This window comes from Nelumbo nucifera, chromosome 3 (genome assembly GCF_055504915.1).
Source record: "Nelumbo nucifera cultivar China Antique chromosome 3, China Antique-T2T, whole genome shotgun sequence".
Classification (NCBI taxonomy): Eukaryota; Viridiplantae; Streptophyta; class Magnoliopsida; order Proteales; family Nelumbonaceae; genus Nelumbo; species Nelumbo nucifera.
Window position 1 is genome coordinate 27,665,661 of NC_142651.1, and position 23,528 is coordinate 27,689,188.

General features: G+C 40.7%; 1 protein-coding gene across 2 annotated transcripts in view; it reads right to left on the reverse strand.

Moving 5' to 3' along the window:
- The window catches only part of LOC104602516 (translocon at the outer membrane of chloroplasts 64-like), a 77,507-nt gene that overhangs the window by 18,682 nt on the left and 35,297 nt on the right, over positions 1-23,528 (reverse strand). For both annotated transcript variants that reach the window (XM_010266271.3, XM_088900923.1), the window contains 4 exons: positions 6,674-6,805; positions 6,316-6,516; positions 2,737-2,864; positions 2,607-2,658 (listed from right to left, as the gene is read on the reverse strand). In XM_010266271.3, the coding sequence (XP_010264573.1) occupies positions 2,607-2,658; positions 2,737-2,864; positions 6,316-6,516; positions 6,674-6,805 (513 nt within the window). The remainder of the gene's footprint in view (positions 1-2,606; positions 2,659-2,736; positions 2,865-6,315; positions 6,517-6,673; positions 6,806-23,528) is intronic.

Below are 23,528 nucleotides of genomic sequence, written 5' to 3' on the forward strand. Positions count from 1 at the left end.
ACCCGTGACATGCTATATAAAAGAAGGCCAAACAAATGTCTCTCCCCTCATGTGTGCATCCTTTGTAAGGATAGTGGCGAGACCCTTCCTCATTTACTAATCTCCCGCTCTTTTGTGTCTTGCATTTTTGAATACTTTTGTTCTCTCTTTGGTTGCAGTTGCAGATGGGCTCCCCCACAAGATGTGGTCAGTTTGTTCAACTCCAACTTCTTGAGGCAACAAAAAAAAAGAGGAAGATGATTGTGGAGGGCAACAAGAGCAGCATAGGTGTGGACTCTTTGGAAATAAAGAAACCAAAGGATCTTCAATGAGAAAAGTAAGTCTAAGGAGGAAGTGATTGAAGCCATAAAAGTCAAATCTGCACATTGGGTAAAAACAGTGGAACTCTTCAGAGATGTCTCTACAAATGACATAATAAGGAAATGAGCTCAAGTGGCATAAATAGAAACACATAAAGAAAGTGTTAATACTGGAATGGAAACCTCCAGAGTTAAATAAGCTGAAGCTGAACTTAGATGGCAGCTCCTTTGGCAATCCGGAGAGGGCAGGCATAGGGGAAGTCTTTAGAAACCACCAAGGAGTAGTAGTGGCTTTGTTCTCAGGACCAATTGGCTATGGAGAGTCAATTCAAGTTGAAATATTGGCTCTTTTACAAGGATTGAAACTAGCAGTACAAATTGGAATTAGTGAGTTGGAAGTTGAAGGAGACTCACTTTTGGTCATTTGTTGGGCTAAACAAATCAACTCAGCACCCTGAAAAATATAGATTTGCTTTCAGGGAAACTGATCTCCTTGCAAAAAGGTTTAGTTCTAAATTTGGCTGGGTAAAAATGACAGCAAATGTTCTAGATAGACCTACTTTATTTTGGGAAAAGTTGTAACCTGATGTAATCTGGGCTACTGAACTGCTAAAACACTAGTACTTTGTTTCAGTTACTTAAAAATGAAATTAATTTGCTGATCACACACACACACACACACACACACACGCATATATATACTAAAAAGATCCTGGACTGTTGTTTTTGAACCACCCTACTATTACTCATGAGCACTCCACCTCCAGATCTTTGTAATTGAGAAATACCTCCCTAATCTCAGTCCTTGAAGCACTGCTATCAGTTTGGCCCTAGAAAAATATCCTTGGCTAATAGGTCCAACGTATATAACCAGAACAACACCATCACAATTCCTGAAAATTCCACTAATGCATGGGTTTCCTGGATTATCCATGCTCTACTCATCAAAGCTTAATTTTATGAAGTTAAAATCTGGAGGGGACCAATTACTTGGTGCAATGCTCCTGACAGTTGATGAAGAAGAAACACATTACCATCCTCTTATACTGTTATTCCTAGAAAAGAGGTAAAATAGGGAAAGATTTGACCCAATAAGTCCTCTTAATTGAGATTTTCTTTTTTTATCAATAAATGTAGAACTTTATTACTTCAAATGAAAGAATGTATGATGTACATCATGCAAAGCATCCCTTTTGTATAGGCTGACCATTCATCCCTATCCCATTTTCACTATTATACTCTCACTCAAGTTACAATTGTGTCTAAAACAATTACCCCGTGTATGGCTAAAGTGTCAGCCAAACCATTTCCCAATCATTGGATCCATTGAAGCTTGTGTAGAGATAGTTGATAGACTATTAGTGTGTGTGTGGTCCCAGCCCCACACTTTACTTTACTGCTTATTTCCTTTATGTTACAGTTATGGTACTTGGGCCAGTTGGGCCATATTTATTTTCTTTTGTTTTAAGTACGGGTATTAGAGTAATTCTTCTTGTAAAGTCATGAATATAAATAAGATTTAGTGGGGCGGCCAGAATTATTCTATCCACACCCTTTCTCTTCTTTCTTCTCTTCTCTCTTCTTCTCTTCGAATCTAGGTTGACTTCTCTTCTTCTCTCTAAATTACATCAGAAAACAGTCTTTTCTGGTTCTTTATTCAAGTGCTTGGAACCAGCTGACCAGCCAACTGCCTAATTTCTTTCATGGCATGTTTGTATTTCTAGATTCCTTCATTGTGGTTCTTCAGCCACCCCATCACTATCTTGGAATCGTCTTCCACCATTATATTCACTAGGTTGAGTGCCTTTGACATCTTCAGCCCATGTACAATTGATTTCAATTCAGTTCTTAACAAGTCACAATGACTTACAGGTCCTGAGTATAGAGCTTTTTTTTTTAAAGGTACAAGTAATTTTATTCAAGAAGGAAAACTAATTCCTGAATACCCAGCCAATACCTTAATAGGGAAATTTTCACTCACTATTTTATGGTGCCAAATTAATTCCTGAATACCCCACCAAAATCTTAATTAAGATACTTTCAATCGCTACTTTAATGTGGATATCTTCCTCGAATGTTCTTGCATTTCTTTCCGTCCAAACTGACCAAAGAATTGCTTCCCTTGTGCATCTTCACATAAACTTTCCTCTTTTCTTTAATAAAGTATGACATTTACATATTCTAAAATGTTCAAGCTATACAATATACTCTAATTCTACAGGTATTCAATGTTGTATTGGGTATGTATGGTGTCCAATACATGTATGCTAAGAATGATGGTACAGGTATCACAGTTTTTTATCTTACCTTTTTATCAAGAATTATGGCTTTGCTGCAATCTGCCTCAGCTTGGTGATAGCTGTAAGAATAAAATGGAATCGTTACACACAGACAATAAACTGAGAGATGAAGCAAAAACAACTCAAGCTAGTAATACCTCCCCAACTCCAGATATGCTGCAGCCCTATTACTGTAGTATGTTGCATTTTTACTGCTAAGCTTGATTGCTTCTGTATAGAAACCAATAGCCTTCTGCCACTGCTTATCTTTGAAAGCAGCATTGCCCTAAGTACAGAAAGTATCAAATGTTAAATAAGCTAATAGATTCCAAACAAGAAAATAGACTAATTTTCTTTTATTGTCAAAAAAAAATAGACGAAGTACAAAAGAAAAGCATGAGAAGTCAATATACAATTAAGTCAAGTATCTCAAATGCAATTGCATGCATAGTTATGTATCTGGCAAGGAGAAACTTGGCTGTGTATAATCAAATAAGAAGTCCAAGTAAATTATGATGACCACAAAACCAGAACCAGAAACGCAGAAGGCCATACTACAAATTTATAAAAATGTATGGTGTATTAAATTCCAAATACCAGGAAAATATCATGTCAAACTATGAAAAGTGAACAAAAATTAAAACTATAAAGTTCATAATATATATATATATATATATATATATAAAATATCCACATGACACTATCTTTAAGCAGAATTTCACCTCCTCTAGCTCAAGTTCAGTGCATACAGGGTTACAGGTGTCCTGCTCCAGGATTCAACAGCCTTAATGAAATATATAGGAGTTGAAATTTGCCAAACCCCTCAACGATAGGGATCAAATTTTACAGAGAAATTCTCAGGTGGTAGTGGGGATGGATCAAGAACAAAAAGGGAAGGTTCTTAGTAGGAAGTATAGAAGAGCACTATTGTAAGACAAGCAAGGATAGAAAAGTAAGAGAAAAGAAAGAAGAAATTTATCAGCCGAGGCATGCCGGGGACACCGTCTTTAAGCAAAATTTTGCCTCCTCTAGATCAAGTATAGTGCATACAGGGTTATAGGTGTTTTTCTCCAAGATTCAACAACCTTGATGGCTCTCAATAACCATCCACACATAAACATGTTGGGGTGGCTTTGGGTCAGGGTCAGGTTCAGGTTCAGGTCAAGCCAAACCATATTAAGCCTGACCCATTAGCATCCTAAATATGGGTTTGGCTTGACCCAAACCCAACAAACCAAAAGGGAATACTGGACCTAACCCACCCCATTCCATGAATAATATCCATATAGTCAATTAAAGCTAACGGATCAGGTTAAGCATGGGTCAGATTCAACCCAACCCAACCCAAAACCTGATTAAGATTGACCTGGCCCTAACCAAATAGGGTCAGGCCAAGGCAGGTTTTATCACTTAACCCGACCTATTAACATCCCTAGAAGAATTACAAAAGAGCGTTTTCTTTGTGTCTTAAGTCTCAAACATCCTTGGGTATTATAGACTCAATGACACCCGTGAGAATAGACACCAAACAAAGAAAAGCACCACTGAAATATTACGAAGTTTAAAATTAAAAGACATGTTCTAAAAGAGACTTAAAATGTGCTGACAAAAATAGGCGCTTAAAATGAAAGGACATTTAGAATATGAAAAGACAGTTTGAAATTTAAGATAAAAACCATTTAAAAAGTAAATTTTTGGTGCACGTGTACATGCACCCACACCCCACACCAACCTGGCCTGACTCAGCTCGGCTCGACTTAATGCATGTGATAAAGATCTCCCCAACACACACAAGCATGGGAGCAATCATATACATATACTCCCCAATTGGGTCCCTACCCTAGGGAAACCAATTCCTACTAATAAACTCAAGAATCATCTTGATTCTAGCCCCATGAGGGCTCAAGGAATTGGTATAAGAAAAGGGGTGATCAAGGGCCAGACCCGCCCGAGCTTTGAAATTTTGTTATTGAATCCTCTTCTGAGAAAATATGTTTGAATAATATGATTCCATTTACGATACATGATATGAGAGATTAGAATGCTAACAGTCTAGCAGATAGTTTAGAAAAGCAGGGAGCAGAAAGAGAGCAAATGTTTTGGGGTGTTATACCCTGAGGGGAATTGTAATTATTGGGATTCACAGATAGTGATTATCTGAGGTAGCTGCCTATATTGATAGCTAATTATTGTAATCCTGCTTATATTTTCACTAATTAATAAAATATTGATAATTACTGATATAAAAATAATATGATTCCATTTAATTCGGACGATTAAACTCATTTTGACTGGGGCCTAGTTGTGTACTTTGCTCTCCCTTTTTCAATGTTCTTTTATATTAAAACCCTTGGCAGAGTGAGACTTATTTGGGCTATGTGAACCTACTGAAATAACTTTTAGAGTTTAATTTCCATCATTTGTAGGTTAAAGAGCCATTATATGTGGGTTAATTGACTTTGAAGTCAAACATGATTACATCTTTACATCATCTTATACTTACGGTGTCAGTTGAGCTGTAAATTTTGTTGCAATAATTACGTAGATGTGAATTGAAAATGAGGTGAAACCAATAATCTTTATATTTATGTTTTAAATTTTTTTTAAAAAAATCTAAAAGCAGAAATAACCCTATAATTTACAATAAGATTCATGACTCAATTTGATTTAATCTCAACGATCATTATAATTTCATAACTTCACTATTAGAAACAAGGGTTTGACTATGATATTGGAGAAACTTATAACCAATCAACTGGTATTGAGTATTATAGATTGGTCATCTCCTGATGCAGGTTACATTAAACTTATTTTTTGACAGTAGTAGTCAGGGCAAACCAGGTCTTTCAGGAGTAGGGAGAATTTTCAGAGATAAATTTGGTAAATGTGATGGCTCTGTTTTCGGGACTGGTTGTTGGAGATTCCATTAGAGCTGAACTTGCTGTCTTTCAAGAGGTTCAGATTGTGAGAGTGCTGAATTTGGTGAAGTTGATTATTGAAGACTGAAGGCGATTCCCAAGGTGGTTGGAATATCCAGAGACCAGCATTTGGGCCTTTAGGGAGGAGATGAAAAGGTTCAAATGGAACCAGCACCATGTTACTGAGGTTCACCTAGGTGCTAATATTAGAAGATTAATGGAAGAGAATAAAAGAAAATAAAACACAAACCAGGTAACTGCATTCTCAACAACGTTGAAGAATGTACCATAGAGTTCAAAGCATGAAATAATAATTAAAACCACATAAAAAAATAATCCAGGTAATGAATCAATAAATGCAATTATATCAGCAAGCAACTATAAATGCCTATCAGATAGCATGTCCACTACAAGAAATGTTACAGTAGTAGCAATTCTAAATAAAGTAAAGAACAATAACACATGGTACCCTCACAAAGACTTGTGCGCTCATACTCAAATTAGTCATAGTATTCAAGAGAGTAAGCAGTGTTACATGGATAAGGGCATGGGAATCAGAATCTAGAGTGTATCTGAAAACCTGACTGGGCAAAACAAATAAACAAGGACACAGAGAAACATCTATGGAAAGTATAAACTATTAAAGCAGTCCATGTCTTGTTGAATTTTAATATTATAAACCTATAGAAAAAGAAAAATGTCATACAGAAGTGTGACATTTAGGAGAGTCCATACAACACTGATAGTAGGTCACTACAGCATGTTATAACAATTTCCTACATGAATCTAGACAACTTCATAAAGAAAGATAAAAGAAACCTTTTCTTTAGCAATCTCAGCAGATTCTTCCTGGCTGATGGTGTTAGCTGACACTTTGGAATTTGCAGCTATATCAACCTGCTCCTGCAGACAGGCAAACATAATTTGCACAATATCCAGTAAAAAGCGATCACCACCATGCCTTGCCACGAAGGACACTGAGACAGGACACTTATCATAAAATCCCAATGGTAAAGACACCTGCAGATAGATGAAAAAACATTAGAAACCTACACTGAGGGAGTGCAACTTCAGGACTACAGAAGGAAAACCATAACCAATTAGCACACTGATGAACATGCCTGGAGAAATCATCTGCTCTTTGCCTCTTCCAAAGAGCATGGATGAGAAATCTTACCTGACAACAGCCTGATATGCTAGCAATACTCAACAAACTAAAAACACGACTTTGGTACTCTTCTGATAAAAGCTCCTTGCCAAGTTTTGGAGGAGGATCAGCAACTGTAGGAAGCACAAGGATGCCCTCATCCTGTATATCATAATGCAATAAATAATATCACTCACTAAATTTAAGCAAGAAGTTGCAGTAGCAACAGCAAAGATAGAATATACCAATTTGGTATGCATAGTGGCTTCAACAAAATCATAAGAAGATTATGTTTTGAATTTTGAAACAAAAACTCAGCAACCAACATGGTGCACAAGTATGACAATTGACAAAAGACAAACAAATGAGCAGACAAATTTCAGGAATAAAGTATCATTGAGATATAATGACTACATAAAACACAGTGTTTTAAAAGTGCAAGGTGTAAAAAAAGCACAAGGAGCTCGGATGTTTCATTAGATGGTTGAATTGCTTAGCCACCACTTGAAGTAAAAGTGGCTTTGTTTTCAATTGGATGTTTCAGCTCGAATGGCGATGATTACAGTCTGTTTCGCTGCTTCTGCCTGGTACCGTAGATTGGAGAACGAAGGGAGGGTAAGATGCAATCTTTCTTACAGAGAAGTGGTGGCGGCGGGGGTTTGGCCTACTTTTGGGGTGTCAGAGGTGAAATGGGTTAATGGTAATAGGGTGGTAGCAACGGATCCTCAGGGGGTGACTGCGAGAAGAGAGTTTTTGAGGAACTGTTTGGTGGGTAGGTTCCGATGGGGGGTGGAGATTAAGGAGGTAGAGAGGTGGGAAAACGGCGTCTGGAGAGAGGTGGGGGTGTGAGAGTGAAGAAAATGGCGGATGGTCTATTCTTCTTTATTTGTCCGTCAAGAGCTGGTGCGGATTGGGTTTTAAGACAAGGTCCGTGGCAGATGGGAAGAAACCCCTTTTGCTGGACTGGTGGGGGGCGAGTGCGGGATGCCATTACCCTGATCCCTTTGAAGTAGGAGAGGACCTGAAGTTATGCTGGATTAGGGTTTACGGCCTGCCATTCCTGCTCTGGTGCCCAAGTGTCATAAGGGCTATTGGGGATGCTTGTGGGGAGACAGACGATTCCCCACTGGAGATTGCGACCTGCGAGTGGGTAAGAATGAAAATCCGCAAGGGAAACCAAATTCTGAGCAAGGTTGAAGTGGTAGCAGGGGAAGTGGTCTTCAAGGTTCAGATCTGGCAAAAAGTTCTACCGTCTGTTCGAAGTTGGAGAGGTGGAGAAGGGCTGTATCGCGATGTCCTTAAAGAAGACAAGGAGAGTTCGAACTGCTCCAAAACGTTAATCCTGGAAGATTTTGGCGAAAGTGAGCTTCCCGGTTTTTCAGTAGCAAAGAGGTATCAGAAGACGGAGATGCGAGTTGCTTCTCCGGTGACCGTAGTTAGACAAGAAGATGCAGGTTTGGGGTTTCTTTTGAACCGTCCGATGTTGGTGACTTCGAACGGTACAGATGGGTTTACCCAGGATCCAGCTGTGAAGGAGATTCGAAATTCAAATCTGAGGGGCAGCGGGCAAACTTGGGGTACTGAGGCCATTAAAGCCTTAATTAGAGAATGCCTTGCAGATCTCCAGCTGGCCCCTAGGGAAGTTAGTGCGCCAGAGAATTGTTAGAAGGGCTGTCAGCCTCCCCCACTTGAGTCTCAGTAGGCCCATGGGACTTCAGATGAAGTTAATGGGCCTGGAATGCTTTATTCAGCCCAACCGACTCTTCAATCTTTTATTCTGGAAGTTGGGCCTGGGCTCAATGGTTATATTGAGTCTAGTCCCTCCTCTGTTTGAAGGACGAACTTGACGCCAGATTTCAGTCCTTAGGTTGGCGGTGGTCTTCAGGGTGTGGGTTCTAGGGAGGCTCGGAATTCTCAGGAACGAAGGGGAACTGTTGCTTGTAGGGAGAAGAAGGGCGGAGAGGGAGTTTCAGATCCTGGTGTTGGGGTTGTGAAATCTTTGCCTTCCCAAGCGTCTGCTCTGGCAAGCGAGACTCAGCTAAAGTCCAACCAACTAGCGGTGCTGAGAGAGGAAGAGGAGTTGTGTTCCAGCAAACATGGTATCAGAGCACTAATCCGTCTGTCTGGTTACAACCGCCACTTTTCTGCTCTTCTCTATTCCCTTTTTTTTCCTCTCTCTCTCCTATCTTGGCCGCTATGAAGAAACCCTAGGGCTGACCATAGAACACAGCAAGGTCTGTGTCTAGGGTTTCCCTTGGTTGTAGGGCCCAAGGGGAGTTTGTTCCAGAAGTCGATGCCCTACAAGACACCTTGCAGCAGGTAGTAGCCATTCGGCTGCTAAGAGAGATTTGTGTGGAACAGATCTAGGTGGAAGGACCAACTTCGACAGTCCTAGTACAGATCGTAAGGGTGATCACAGTCTACGACAGCAGAAGTCAAAACCCAGCCTAGTTCAGAAAAGTTCAGCACAGTACAGAGGTGGATTGTTCTTGGTTTCAGACCTGTTACGAGGGGTTCTCAAACTTGTAACAGCCTCGGTAAGTCTGAAATAGTGTTCTTTGTACTGAGTTTTCAATTGTGATCACTTTAAGAGGAAGGAGATGTCTTCAATATCGGGAGAAGTGTCTTCTAGGGATAATAGAACTGATGGGAGGTCTCCTAATCTGGAAAATCCAAATCTGCACAGCTTGCAGATCACTAGTGTATTGTTGGATGAATATAACTTCAGAGAATGGTTTGTTTCAGCCATGCTCTTCATTACTTCCCGGGAACTTATGGGTTATCTAGATGGACAGAAGAAGGAACCTGAAGTGGGTAGTGTGGAGTACGCAGTATGGCGTAAGGAAAATGCTACTGTTATGTCCTGGCTGCTTGCTTCGATGACTCCAAGAGTGGCCAGGATTGTTCAACACTTTCCCACTGCTACTAAGATTTGGGAGAAAGTGTCTAAAACTTATGGACAGAGAAAGAACAATGCCAGAATTTATAGGCTAAACCAAGACATTGCTGCATTGAGACAAAGAGATATGATAGTTGCAACGTATTTTGCAACCCTAGAAGGACTATGGGAAGAACTTGATCATCATCATATTCTCGATTGGGAGAATGCAAAAGACAAGGAGAGGCATGATAAACAAATTGAAGAGGGTAGAGCCTTTAAGTTCTTGGCTGGTTTAGACCCAATGTATGAGAGCATAAGGTCTCAAATTTTGGGAAGGGATGAAATGCCAGATTTACACCATGTCTATTATCTAGTAAGGAATGAAGAGGTTAGGAGGAAAGAGATGCAAGTTGACACTCAAATACAGCCAGCTGGACAGCCTGTTGAACATTCAGCCCTGATTTCTTCAAACCAAAAGGGGAGCAAGCATTCAGACAAGAGGCATCTTAAGTGCACTCATTGTGGAGGTGAAAGGCATGTAAAAGATACTTGTTGGGTTCTTTATCCTCATCTAAAACCAGTTGCATTAAGGAAAGACAAGAAGCCCCTGAAGAATCAAGCAGCAAGTGGGAACCTTGTTACTAGTCATAGTGGTGATAGCTAGAAGAACACATCTACTGTTGCATCTTCTCCCATGGGACAGACTGCTAATTCCTCCACATCCGGATCCTTGGGTTTCACTGCTGATGAGGTAGAGGTCCTTAGCCGGGCCTTAACCCGTCTAAGCAATAATTCCCTTGCTTCCACCTCTCTTGCCAGATCAGGTATTGTCTCTGCTTATAGTGCAACTAGTTCTATAGACTCTACTTCTTGAATTATTGATTCCGGTGCAACTGACCACATGACACACATGTGCTCTTTATTTTCTTCTTACCAATTGATGTCTGGCCAAGATAAGATGAGAGTTGCTGACGGTTCTCTCTCCACTATCTCTGGAAGGGGGGGGGGGGGGGGGGGTTGACCTAAGCAAGGACCTCTTTCTTAAATCTATTCTACATGTTCCCAATCTTCCAATCTCTTATCCGTTTCGAAGCTTACCAAGAATTTAAACTGTAGCATAACTTTCTTTCCTACTCATTGTGTCTTTCAGGACAGATTGACGAAGAGAACGATTGGGAGCGGTCACGAGTGTGGAGGTCTTTACTATTTTGATGCAGACATCAGTTCGGCCTTACAATCAACTGTTGCCAGTAGTCAGAATAATGAGGAGTCAATAGCTAGGTTACACTTGTGGCATGCTAGCCTAGGTCATTTACCTTTTTCATCATTGCAAGGGATGTTTCCTGAATTATTCAAGGGTATTTCAAGTCAAAGTTTAGTTTGTGAAGTGTGTCAGTTGTCAAAACAATGTAGAACTCTTTATCCAATTTCTAGTAATGAAATTCAAGCTCCTTTTGATTTGGTCCATTTTGATGTTTGGGGCCCTTCACCTCTTGTTTCTGTAGATGGATTTCGTTACTTTATCAGTTTTATTGATCACTACTCACGATGCACATGGATCTACTTGTTAAAAGGACGTGATGAAGTGCCACGGATAACCATGGCATTTTGTAAAATGATTGAAACTCGGTTTGACAAGAAGATTAAGCAATTCCGTTCAGACAATGCTGCTGAATATTTTGAAAGATCCTTGAACCTGTTCATGGAGGATGCTGGCATGCTACACCAGTCATCTTGTGCTAGTACCCCTCAACAGAATGGGGTTGCTAAGCGCAAAAATAGACACTTATTGGAGACCGCTCGAGCTTTACTATTTCAGCACAAGGTTCCCAAGCACTATTGGTCTCAAGCAGTCCTTACCGCATCATATCTGATAAATCGGATGCCATCCAAGGTGTTGGGTATGAAAACTCCTTTATCTGTCCTTTGTCCTAATCTTCCAGACTTTCCTCTTCCACCTAGAGTCTTTGGTTGTGTATGCTTTATACATGTAAAGGATCCAAAGAAGACCAAGTTGGATCCTAGGGCTACAAAAGGAATCTTTCTAGGGTACTCTCCTACACAGAAGGGTTACAAGTGTTATGATCCCGTCACCAAGAAGAAATACGTCACAAAAGACGTGGTATTTTTTGAGTCTCAATCCTATTTTCATTCTTCCCATAATCCTCTTCAGGGGGAGACTAGTGGGATGGAAGAGGATTCTTCTTCCCCCTCCTTTTTTGTGCCTCTTTCTGCCTCGGACCTTCCATCTTCTCCTCCTGATCCTCCTAGTTGTAGCATCCCAGGTGAACCTAGTGAGGCTCCCATTGCACCTGTTACCACTCTTGATGCTGCAGATGTAACTGAGGACACCAATAAGCAACAAAAAGATATAAAAATCACCTACAACAGAAGGAAAAAGGACCCTCTAACTCATGGCAGCAATCAATCGAACTCGGATCAATCTGTCTCAGCAACTCCAGGTAATCTTATCACTCATACTTCTGATTTGGATATCCCTATTGCTCTTCGTAAGTCTACCCGTTCTTGTACTATCTGACACCCCATTGCTGAATTTGTTTCTTACTCACGTTTATCTCCTCGTTATTATTCCTTTGTGTCTGCTCTCTCCTCTGTGCATGTCCCTACTAGGTACTCAGAGGTTGTGTCTGACCCAAGATGGAGAGAGGCTATGAATGAAGAAATGAAAGCCTTAATGAAAGCAAGGACTTGGGAATTAGTGGTTCTACCAGAAGGGAAGAGCACTGTGGGATGCAACTGGGTGTTCACTGTAAAGCATAGGGAGGGCGGGTCCATTGAAAGATATAAGGCCAAACTTGTGGCAAAGGGGTTTACTCAAAAGGAAGGGATTGACTACAAAGAGACCTTTGCTCCAGTCGCAAAGCTCAACACAATCCGGGTTTTATTGTCATTAGCTGCAAACTTTTCATGGGAGCTACATCAGTTGGATGTGAAGAACGTTTTCCTAAATGGCGATCTACGTGAAGAGGTATTCATGGATCCTCCACCAGGTTATGGCTTTGATGGGAAAGTGTGTAAACTGAGGAAAGCATTATATGGTCTTAAGCAGTCTCCTCAGGCTTAGTTTGAGAAGCTTTGTGGGGCCATGAAGAGAGTGGGATACACTCAAAGTAGTGCAGATCATACCTTGTTCATAAGGAAACAGAATAGCAGACTTACGACACTCATCATCTATTTGGATGATATGGTGATTACAGGGGATGATCTGGAAGAGATAAAAAGATTAAAGGAGTTCTTGGCTTCTGAGTTTGAGATCAAAGACTTGGGCCATCTGAGATACTTCCTTGGAATTGAAGTTGCTAGGTCACAAGAGGGCATCTATATATGTCAACGGAAGTATGTCCTTGATCTTCTAGAGGAGACGGGTATGATGGGGTGTAGACCGGCAGATACTCCAATAGAACAGAACCATGGTCTACAGGAATCAATAGGAGAGGACTACCTTGATAATAGGGAAGTTGATATATCTATCTCTCACTCAACCAGATATTGCTTATGTTGTACATGTTGTCATCCAGTTCATGCACTCTCCAAAGATTCCTCATATGAGAGCAGCGGAAAGGATTCTTAGGTACTTGAAGACTTGCCCAGGAAAAGGAATTTTGTTCAGAAAATACAATAAAATTGAAATTGAAGTGTATACTGATGCAGATTGGGCTGGTTCTGTTGGAGACAGGAAGTCTACTTCTGGGTATTGCACGTTTGTTGGAGGGAATCTGGTTACATGGCGAAGTAAAAAGCAGAATGTGGTTGCTAGATCAAGTGCAAAGGCTGAATATCGAGCTATGGCTCATGGTGTTGTTGAACTACTGTGGCTTAGGACCCTTCTTGGTGAGCTCAAGATAAAGGTCGAGTGTCCTCTCAGGCTGTACTGTGACAACAAGGCTGCCATCAACATTGCAAATAACCCAGTGCAACATGATAGGAAGAAGCACATTGAGATTGACCGACACTTCGTTAGAGAGAGAATAGTCTCAAGGGAACTCTGCATTCCTTATACTCCTTCTGGGATGCAGATTGCAAATGTGCTAACAAAAAGACTAGCTTCAACGAAATTCTTAGACTTACTTGGCAAGCTAAACATGACTGACATCCATGCTTAGCTTGAGGGAGAGTGTTGGTTCGACTGGTTTAGTGTTTATGTTAGTCATATTTGTGTCTTAAGTTCTTAGTTATTGGACCTTAGTTATTGGGCCTAAACTTGTTTAATGTTTTATTTGTCTAGGTGTCCCATCACTAATCAGGGGCATTCTAGTCCATTCATGTAACATTATTTTGTAAACATCTATATAAGATTGTAGGGCCGGCTGAAGTGTGAGCTGCAATTCTCAAATTTTCTTCTCTTCTTCTTCTTCTTCTTCTTTGGCTGCTGTGTTCCAGTAAACAGAGGTGGATCCGATAGTGATGGTGGCTACAGATTCTCAAATTGCAGGTGGTGAAGGTATTCTTGAGGGTGCTGGGCCACAGGTGAGGTAGCAAACTCTGTGTTACGGATAGGTTTGCTGTCACGGTTGGGCAGTCTCAGAAGAATAACAATCTGTTAGTGGATCAGTCGAACCAGGTAGGGGAGCAGTTTGAAAGTGCTTCTAATTCGTCATGGGTTTCTTCTAAGTTGATGGGATTGGGAAAGTTTCTGGGGATCTCGCTAGAAGGCTTGGAAGAGGAAACAATTAAGTACTTGGAGGGGGTAGAGAAAAGAATGAGTATGGCCAGGGGGAAAGCTGTAGTAAAGAAGGGTGGCAACAAATCTAAAAGAAGTAGAGAATTGCTACGCTTGACTTGGAACCTTAATGATAAAGTTGGTAGGAGTGAGGGGGGGGAAGGCTTAAGTGCCAAGTATTCTGTTGTTCCTAGTTTATTATGGAGTTTAAGATATTATCTTGGAATTTAGGAGGCTGGTAGTTTGTGACATGGAGGTCGAAGTCGACAACTGGTAGTGCAGGGGGGTTACTGAGTATGTGGGACCCAACTGTTTGCAGCTTGATCTCTCATCAGATTGGACATTTTTCAATTTCTCTTGTCTTGAAACTTGCAGATGGCAATGTGTGTCAGGTTACTAATGTGTATGGTCCTAATGACCTAAGTCGGAGAGAGGAGTTTTGGGAGGAGCTGCCAGTGGCTAGGGGAAGTCTAGATTGTCCGTGGGTTATTGGTGGGGACTTTAATGTCACTCTTTCTGGGGAGGAGAGAAGCTCGGGGGAAGAAGATCTAGGGATATGGTGCAATTTGCTGATTTTATCAACAGATTTGAGCTTCAAGATTTACCCCTTCATGGCAATAGGTAAACTTGGACCAACAATCAAGACCTTCCTACCCTAGTGAGGCTGGATAGGTTTCTAGTTACTTCTAACTGGGAGGATATTTTTCCGGAGTTTAAGCAGATTACCCTTCCAAGACCAGTGTCAGACCATATTCCCATTCAACTGGTTTGTGGTGATAGAATGAGAACAAAAGTTTCGTTCAAATTAGAGAATGCTTGGTTTGAGGATGACTCTCTAATTCCGTTGTTGAAGTCTGTTTGGGAGGATATGCAGGTGGGAGGTACCAGTTCATTCATCTTAGCAAAGAAATTGGGAGCTATTAAAGCAAGGCTAAAGATTTGGAAAGTGGAGAAAAGTTTGAATCTAGATACTGAGAAGAAGACTCTATTAAGTACCATAAAGGAGATTGACACAGCCAAAAAATTAGGTCCAATTGCTGAGGAGCTCAGATTAAAAAGATTTCAGGCTAAGTTGAAGTTTGACAAATTGGCAGTGGTAGAAGAAATTAAATGGAGGCAAAGAGCCAAAGTGGCATGGCAGAAAGAGGGGGATAGGAATAGACATTATTTTCACAAAATGGCAAATGCCAAAGCTAGAGCTTCTGTAATTTCCAGGCGGGAGGGAGAGGGCAGGGTAGGTATCACTGAGTCTGATATGAAGCTAGTGGCAACTAGCTTTTACAAGAAGTTCTATAAGAAATCTTGGGTATTCAGACCTTTTCCAAGATCCCTTTCTTTTAACCAGCTGAGTGATGAGCAGTCTTCTTTCATTGAGAGACCTTTTTTCGAGGAGGAAATTAAAGAAGCTATCAAGTTGTTGGCTAATGAAAAGTCTCCAGGGCCTGATGGTCTTACAAATCTCTTTTACATTAAATGCTGGACGTGGTGAGACAAGATATATTGAATGTTTTCCAGGACTTTTTTGAGAGGAGTTCATTGCAGAGAAGTCTGAACACTACCTTTATAACCCTCATTCCAAAGATTGAAGGTGCAGTGAATATTAAGGATTTTAGGCCAATTAGTCTGTTGCATAGCTTCTATAAAATCCTATATGTCCTTGCAGAAAGATTGAAAGCAGTTATTGGTAGGGTTATCTCAAATAACCAAAGTGCTTTTATTCCGGGTAGACAGATGCTAGATTCAGTTCTTATAGCCAATGAGCTCATTCATTCTAGGAAAAAAGAAGATTCTTCGGGTTTGATTTGTAAACTTGATATTGAGAAGGCCTACGATCACGTTAACTGGAGATGTGTAGACCTTGAGCTTCTTCAGATGAATTTTGAGCAGAAATGGAGGAATTGGATGAAAGTATGTATCACTTCCCCAAAGTTCTCAGTCTTGGTAAACGGACAGTTTGCAGGTTTCTTGATAGTTCTAGGGGTCTTAAGCAGGGAGACCCTCTATCTCCTCTATTATTTCTATGTGTAATGGAGATCCTCGCTCTTTTCTGTAAGAAGGCTGCTGAGTCAGGGGATTGGGAAGGTTTGGCAATGGTGCCAGGGGGAGAGAAGGTGAACATTCTTCAATTTGTAGATGATACAGTATGTTTTGTGAATGCTTCCCCCACTCAGGTGGAGATAATTCTTGGGATTCTCTCTTGGTTTGAAGTGATTACAGGTTTGAATGTTAATTGGAATAAGAGCCAAATTATCCCAGTTGGACATGTTTCCAATTTAGCTGAGTATGCTGGTATCCTGGTCAAATACTTGGGACTCCCCGCTCGAGGTGAGTGGTGGTTCCTCCGCTGTCCATTATTTGGGACCCAATTATTGAGAGATTGTAAAGGAAGCTGGCTTCTTGGAAGGAAAAATGCCTTTCTTTTGGGGGGAGGGTGACTCTGATTAAGAGAGTACTCTCTCCAATTTGCCTACCTACTTCCTATCTCGTTTCTCTATTCCTAAGAAGGTGGCAAATCAGATTGAAAAGCTTCAACGGAATTTCCTTTGGAGAGGCTGGGAGGAGGAGAAAAAAGCGCACTTGGTGAGTTGGGAACAAGTCTGTCTCCCCAAATCTGATGGGGGGTTAGGTATAAGGAAGCTGAAATATTTTAACTATGCCCTCCTATGTAAATGGATTTGGAGATTTGCTGTAGAATCTGATGCTTGGTGGAGATCTCTCATAGCTAGCAAATATGGTGTGAGCTGGGGAAATTGGAGATCTAAGGACCACCCCTCCTAACTGGTGTAACTCTCTGTGGAAGGGGATAATGAAGCACTTTCCAGAGTTGGCCAGGGGGATCGCAGTCAGGGCTGGTAATGATAATAGGATCAAATTCTGGAAGGACCCTTGGTGCCTAGATGTTCCTCTTGCTGAGTCCTTCCCTCTCATCTTCCAGTGTGCTTCAGACCAAGAGGCCTCAGTTGCTGAGTGCTATAGTATTTCTGGGGGTTCTGTTATTTGGACTCCCTCTTTCCGAAGAAATCTCTTTGATTGGGAGGTGGATGAGGCAGTGAATCTTTTGACCTGTCTACAGCATCAAGCCATCAAGAGATGGACTTTAGTATGGAGGATAAGTGGCATTGGAAGTGGAATCCTGATGGGATATTCTCTGTTAAATCTTTGGTGGCTAGGATTGGTAGGAGGGATGTTCCTGATTTCCCAGTTCAGCAAGTGTGGAATCCTATCAGTCCGACTAAAGCCAGTTTCCTTGTTTGGACTATGGCTCTTAACAAATGCCTTTCCAAGGAGAACCTTGTAAGCAGTGGAATTCAGATTTCGGACCAGTCTTGCAGCTTATGTGGGTGCAGTGCTGAATCTACTGATCATCTGTGTTTACACTGCCCGTTCTTGGCTCAGTTGTGGAACCACCTCCTCAAGTCCTTGAAGGTTTGTTGGGTGATGCTGAGGTCAGTAAAAGAGCTGTTATGCTGCTGGCATATTGTGGGCTGGAGCAAGAAAAAGAAGACTTTATGGAAAATGATTCCAAGTGCTGTAATGTGGTGTATCTGGACTGAGAGGAATAGAAGAGTGTTCAGCAACAAGGTTCTAAGTCTGGAGGATCTAACCCAGAAGTTAGTGGGCAAACTGATTTCTTGGTTGTCTGTGGCGGCAGATTTTAGAAACTGTAATGTATCAGATGTATTTTTTTCCTTGTCTTGATGGCTTGTGTAAACGCTGTTTAGATCAGTCAGCCTGTTTAGGGACTGATCTCAGCCTCCAGTGTGTATTTCATTCTCAATAAATATTACTTTACCTTTTCCAAAAAAAAAAAGCACAAGGAGCAATTTGCACCCAAGGTGCAAGGTGCAAGGCGAGGCATGAACCTTTCTGAAGCAAGGCACAAAAAATACAAAAAAAATGCCAAAAATAAAAAAAAAATGTCAGAAAATCAAATTGCCAAAAAAATTAAAAAACAAAAAATATTAAACATGATATTAATAAAAAATATAAACCTAAATTTTAAAACAAATGTTTTAAAAAACCTATTATTTAAAATTAAAATATGTAGAAACCACTGATGTGGTCCCCACCTCTTTCTCTTGTACTCGTATACAACTACTAGTTATTTAAGTGTCAATCCACAATTAGTTGTTAGTCTTTTATTAGGACTTTAATCGTTGTCTTTTATTAGGATTTTAATTTTGCCATGTAAGCATTAAGAGGGGGGCGGCAGATTAAGCATCCTCTTCTTTTCTGAAATCCTTCCTTCGAAATCTTCTTCTCTTCTTTTCTCTTCCTCCTCTCATTCTCTCCTCTCATCCTCTTAATTTCCCATTGATTATACACCACAGCTTGGGCTGTCAATAGTCTCATACGACTACATGGTATCAGAGCCAACCTAGGAAATCTTATGATAGTCTGACATGGCCGGCTGCATAAGAATTTCATAGGGTTGGAAAATTTCCAGCAAAAAAGGATCATTGGCTGAGTCTTGGAGATTGTTGGTGAAGCATCAGAGGATGACCAGCAATCAGAAATTCAGACGGAAGAACCCTCAAGATTAGGGTTCAGACTTATCTTTGAAGGTTGCGGCCAGAGTTTTGCTGAAGTAAGTCAATCTTTTCTATTAAAAGGATTACCTTTTCTGGTTATTTCAAAGGCTCAACTGAAAGTTTTTTTCCTCCTGAACTGTTCTTGATACATTAAAAGAATAGTTTTTTTGGTTACTTTAAGAGGTGCGGCTGAACTGGTTGTGTTCTTGGCTTGTTTCTTCACCTTTGACTGGTTCTAAGTTCAAGATTCTAGTTTCTTAACTGTCGCCAATTCTAGGGTTGCAGTTAGTTTCAGCCTTGCACTCTCAGCCCTGCACTCTAAGTTGTACTTGGAAGGTTATCTTTTTTGGGTGGATTGCCGACCTAGAAGGATAAAGTAGGTTCGGCTGATAGCAAATTCTGGGTGTAATTACCCAGTCTCAGTGATACAAAAGGCATTTGTTAATCTTTTCTTGACAAAGAATGGAGTTTAAGAGCCAAGGGGGAAACTATTTAGGGGCTGGTGGTGCTGGTAGCATACCTGAGAACAGTTTTCAGATTACCACTGTAAAATTTGATGGGTCAAACTACCTAGAGTGGGCCCAATCAGCCATGATGGCTATTGGGGGTAGAGGAAAGCTAAGTTATTTACTGGGAGATGTCAAGGAACCAGCCAAGGAGGACCAAATATATACCAAATGGGTTCAGGAGAACTATTTGGTTATGACATGGCTGTATAACTCCATGCAACCACATATCAGCCAAAATTATTTATGGGCAAAAAACAGCTAAAGAAATTTGGGATATCATGAAAGAAACCTACTCCCAAACCCTCAATGTTGCTAGGGCCTATGAGCTAAAATGTAAGGTGAATAACCTTAAGCAAAGAGAGAAGCCAGTCTCGGTTTATTTTTCCACCTTGAAATCCTTGTGGCATGAGATTGATCACTTAGAAACAATTGAGTGGGAAAGCCAGAATGATGCACAAACCTACAAAAAGAAGGTTGAAACCAATAGGGTATTTGAATTTCTAGTTGGTCTGAATTCTAAGTATGACATTCTGAGACAACAGCTTCTAACAAGAGATAGTGTGACTATATCACAAGCTTACTCTCTAGTGCACAGTGAAGAAAGTAGAAGGAAAGTTATGTTACAGCATTCGCCACTTGAATCAGCCTTAGCAGCAACTAAACCCAAGTTTGGGGGGGATAAGGAGAGAGATATGAAGAAGGAAGACAAGAAGGACCTAATATGTGAACATTGCAAGAAACCTAAGCATACCAAAGAAACCTATTGGAAGCTACATCCTCATCTAGTTCCCGCAAAACTCGGGAACAAAAAGGGGAATGCTAATACAGCTGTTACTACTGATTGTGAACCTCATCAGGCACAAGAGCAGCACCACTAGACACTCTAGCTGTTGTCCGAGCTGCCTTGACTCGGTTGGAAAAGGAGGTTGGTAATTCAGAATCATCATCTCAGCCAGTCACAACATCAGCTCCTCCCACCTCAGCATTTGCTCATTTAGGTACACAGGCCTCAGCTTATCATGCTTCAACTCCAGGTAACACTGAACATTGATGGGTAATAGACTCAGGTGCATCTGATCATATGACTAGTTTGACTTCACTATTTACTACCTATCACTTATCCTCTAGTAAAGACAAGGTGTTTATTGTTGATGGATCACTTGTTCCCATTTCTGGCAAGGGAGACATCAAGTTGTCTAGTGCCATTTCCCTGTCTTCTGTTCTGCATGTTCCTAAACTTTGCACCACCAATTTACTATTAGTTAGCGGCATTACTAAAAACCAGAATTGCTCAGTAACCTTTTTTCCGGATCAATGTGTTTTTCAGGACTTGGAGACAAGGAAGGTGATTGGGACTGGTCGTGAGACAAATGGAACCTATCTGCTTGGAGGAAGTTCACAGTGGGACAGTAGTGAAGTTAGAGGGTCTTTTGTTTCTCAGTCTATTGGTCAAGTCATGCTTTGGCATAACCGATTGGGTCATTTATCCTTTAGGTCTTTGAAAAGCTTGTTTCCTAGTTTATTTGAATCTATCCAGATGTCCAGTTTAAAGTGTGAAAGTTGTGAACTTGCAAAGCATTGTAGAACAACCTATTCATTAAGTAATAAGAAAAGCAATGTTCCTTTTGACATTGTGCATACCGATGTTTGGGGACCATATCACGTCACTGCTATGGGGGGTACAGATACTTCTTGCTGCTTGTTGATGACTACACCCGGTTTTCTTGGGTCTACTTGATGTGTTCTCGAAATGAAGTCCCTACCCTAACCCAGACCTTTCATCAGATGATTTTAACCCAGTTTGGGATAAAAATCAAAATTTTCAAATCCGATAATGCGAGAGAATACTTTAAAACATCACTAGCCTCTTATTTTCTTGACCATGGGATTATCCATCAGAGTACCTGCCCTCATACCCCTCAGCAGAATGGAGTGGCTGAGAGAAAGAATAGGCACATATTGGAAGTAGCTAGAAGTATCATATTCAACTCCAATGTGCCTATACATTTCTAGGGAGATGCCATTCTCACAGTTGTGTATCTCATCAATTGAATTCTTTCACGGGTTCTTGACAAGAAACCCCCATTCACTCTTTTATATTCTGATAAAGAGTGGTTTTCTGTCCCTCTTAAAACCTTTGGTTGTACCTACTTCGTGCAAACTCTTGGCCCTCACTGTTCCAAGTTTGACCCTAAAGCCTCAAAATGTATTTTCTATGGTTATGCACAAACTCAAAAGGAATATTGTTGCTACGAACCTGCTTCAGGAAAGAGATTTGTATCCATGGATGTTACTTTCTTTGAGGATGTACCTTATTACTCTAGGGTTTCTTCTCAAGGGGAGAGTAGTACGATTGGGGTTAACACATCTGAAGTCCCTTTACCTGTTCCATTGAGTGAAGAGGGGTGTAATGGGGAGGGTTGTCAAAAATGTCGAGATTTGAGAGTTTATCACAGACGATAGAGGCAGGTTGATTTCGGTCATCAACAGTCCAGGCCAGCCCCAATTCCTTCTGAAGATCCAGATCCAGGTATTACATCTCTTCCAGCTCCTATTACAGATGAGCCTTCTGCTGTTGAGCCTTCTCTATCTTCTAAGCCCTCATTTCCATTGAATGACCTTGACCTTCCCATTGCAGTCCGTAAAGGCAAACACCGTTGCACCTCATCCACAGCCCACTGTATCTCACAATTCTTGTCCTATGATCACCTGTCTCCCTCTTACAAGTCCTTTCTTACATCAATTGCTGATATTCCCATTCCCAGAACAGTACAGGAAGCCCTGACCATTCCTGAGTGGAAAGATCCAATGAAGGTAGAAATGGATGTCCTTCTGAGAAACAATACCTAAGAGCTAGTTGATCAACCCAAAGGGAAGAAACCAGTTGGATGTAGATGGGTGTTTACTGTGAAACATAATACTGATGGTTCCATTGAAAGATATAAGGCTCGATTAGTTGCAAAGGGATTTACTCAGACTTATGGTATAGATTACTTGGAGACTTTTGCACCAATAGCAAAAATGACCACTATCAGAGTGTTATTATCTCTTGCAGCCAGTTACTCTTGGCTCTTGTTCCAAATGGATGTTAAAAATGCCTTTCTCAATGGAGACTTGCAAGAAGAAGTGTACATGCAGTTACCTCCTGGTTTTTATAGTACAGAGACAGGTAAGAAGGTTTGTCGGTTGAATAAAGCTTTGTATGGACTAAAACAGTCCCCCAAAGCTTGGTTTGATAGATTCAAACAAGCCCTTGAAAAGCTTGGCTATGTACAGGCTCAATCAGATCACACTTTGTTTATTAAGAAAGTTGATACTTCCTTGACTCTACTTGTTGTATATGTGGATGACATTGTAGTAACAGGGAGTGATAACAACGAAATTGAATCTCTTAAGAAACTTCTCCATCAAGAATTTGAGGTAAAGGACCTGGGAGAGATACGATATTTCTTAGGTATTGAAATAGCTCGGTCCAAGCATGGAATCTTTGTTTCTCAAATGAAGTATGTCCTTGATTTGTTAGAAGAAATAGGAAAGTTGGGTGTTAAGCCAGCTGATACGCCTATTGAACAGAATCACAAGATTAGTGCAGAAGGTGGAGAGCCTCTTGAAGATAAAGCTATGTTCCAAAGATTAGTTAGTAAACTACTATATCTTTGTCTTACACGACCAGACATCAGCTATGCAGTCAGCGTTGCTAGTCAGTATATGCACTCTCCCAGAACTACCCACCTACTTGTTGTTGAGAGGATATTGGCATATTTAAAGAGGTGTCCAGGTAAAGGTGTACTATTTAAGGATAATAATCACATGAAGATAGAAGTTTACACAGATGCAGATTGGGCCCGTAGTGTTGATGATAGAAGGTCTACCTCTGGATATTGTGCCTTTGTAGGAGGTAACCTTGTTTCTTGGAGGAGTAAGAAACAAAACGTTGTTTCTCGTTCCAGTGCTGAAGCTGAATATCGGTCCATGGAAAATGGTGTGGCTGAAATACTATGGTTGAAATCACTGTTTGATGAATTGGGTATTACCTATGAGAAACCTCTAATGTTGTACCGTGATAATCAAGCTGCTATTAATATAGCTCATAACCCAGTACAACATGACAGAACCAAGCACATTGAAGTCGATCGACATTTTATTAGGGAAAGGGTTGCATCTCAAGAAGTTTGTCAAACATATATCAGCTCCAACATGCAGCTTGCTGATCTTCTCACCAAGGCAGTTTCAAAGAAGAAGTTAGAAGAAGATCTTTGCAAGTTGGGAATGACAAACATCT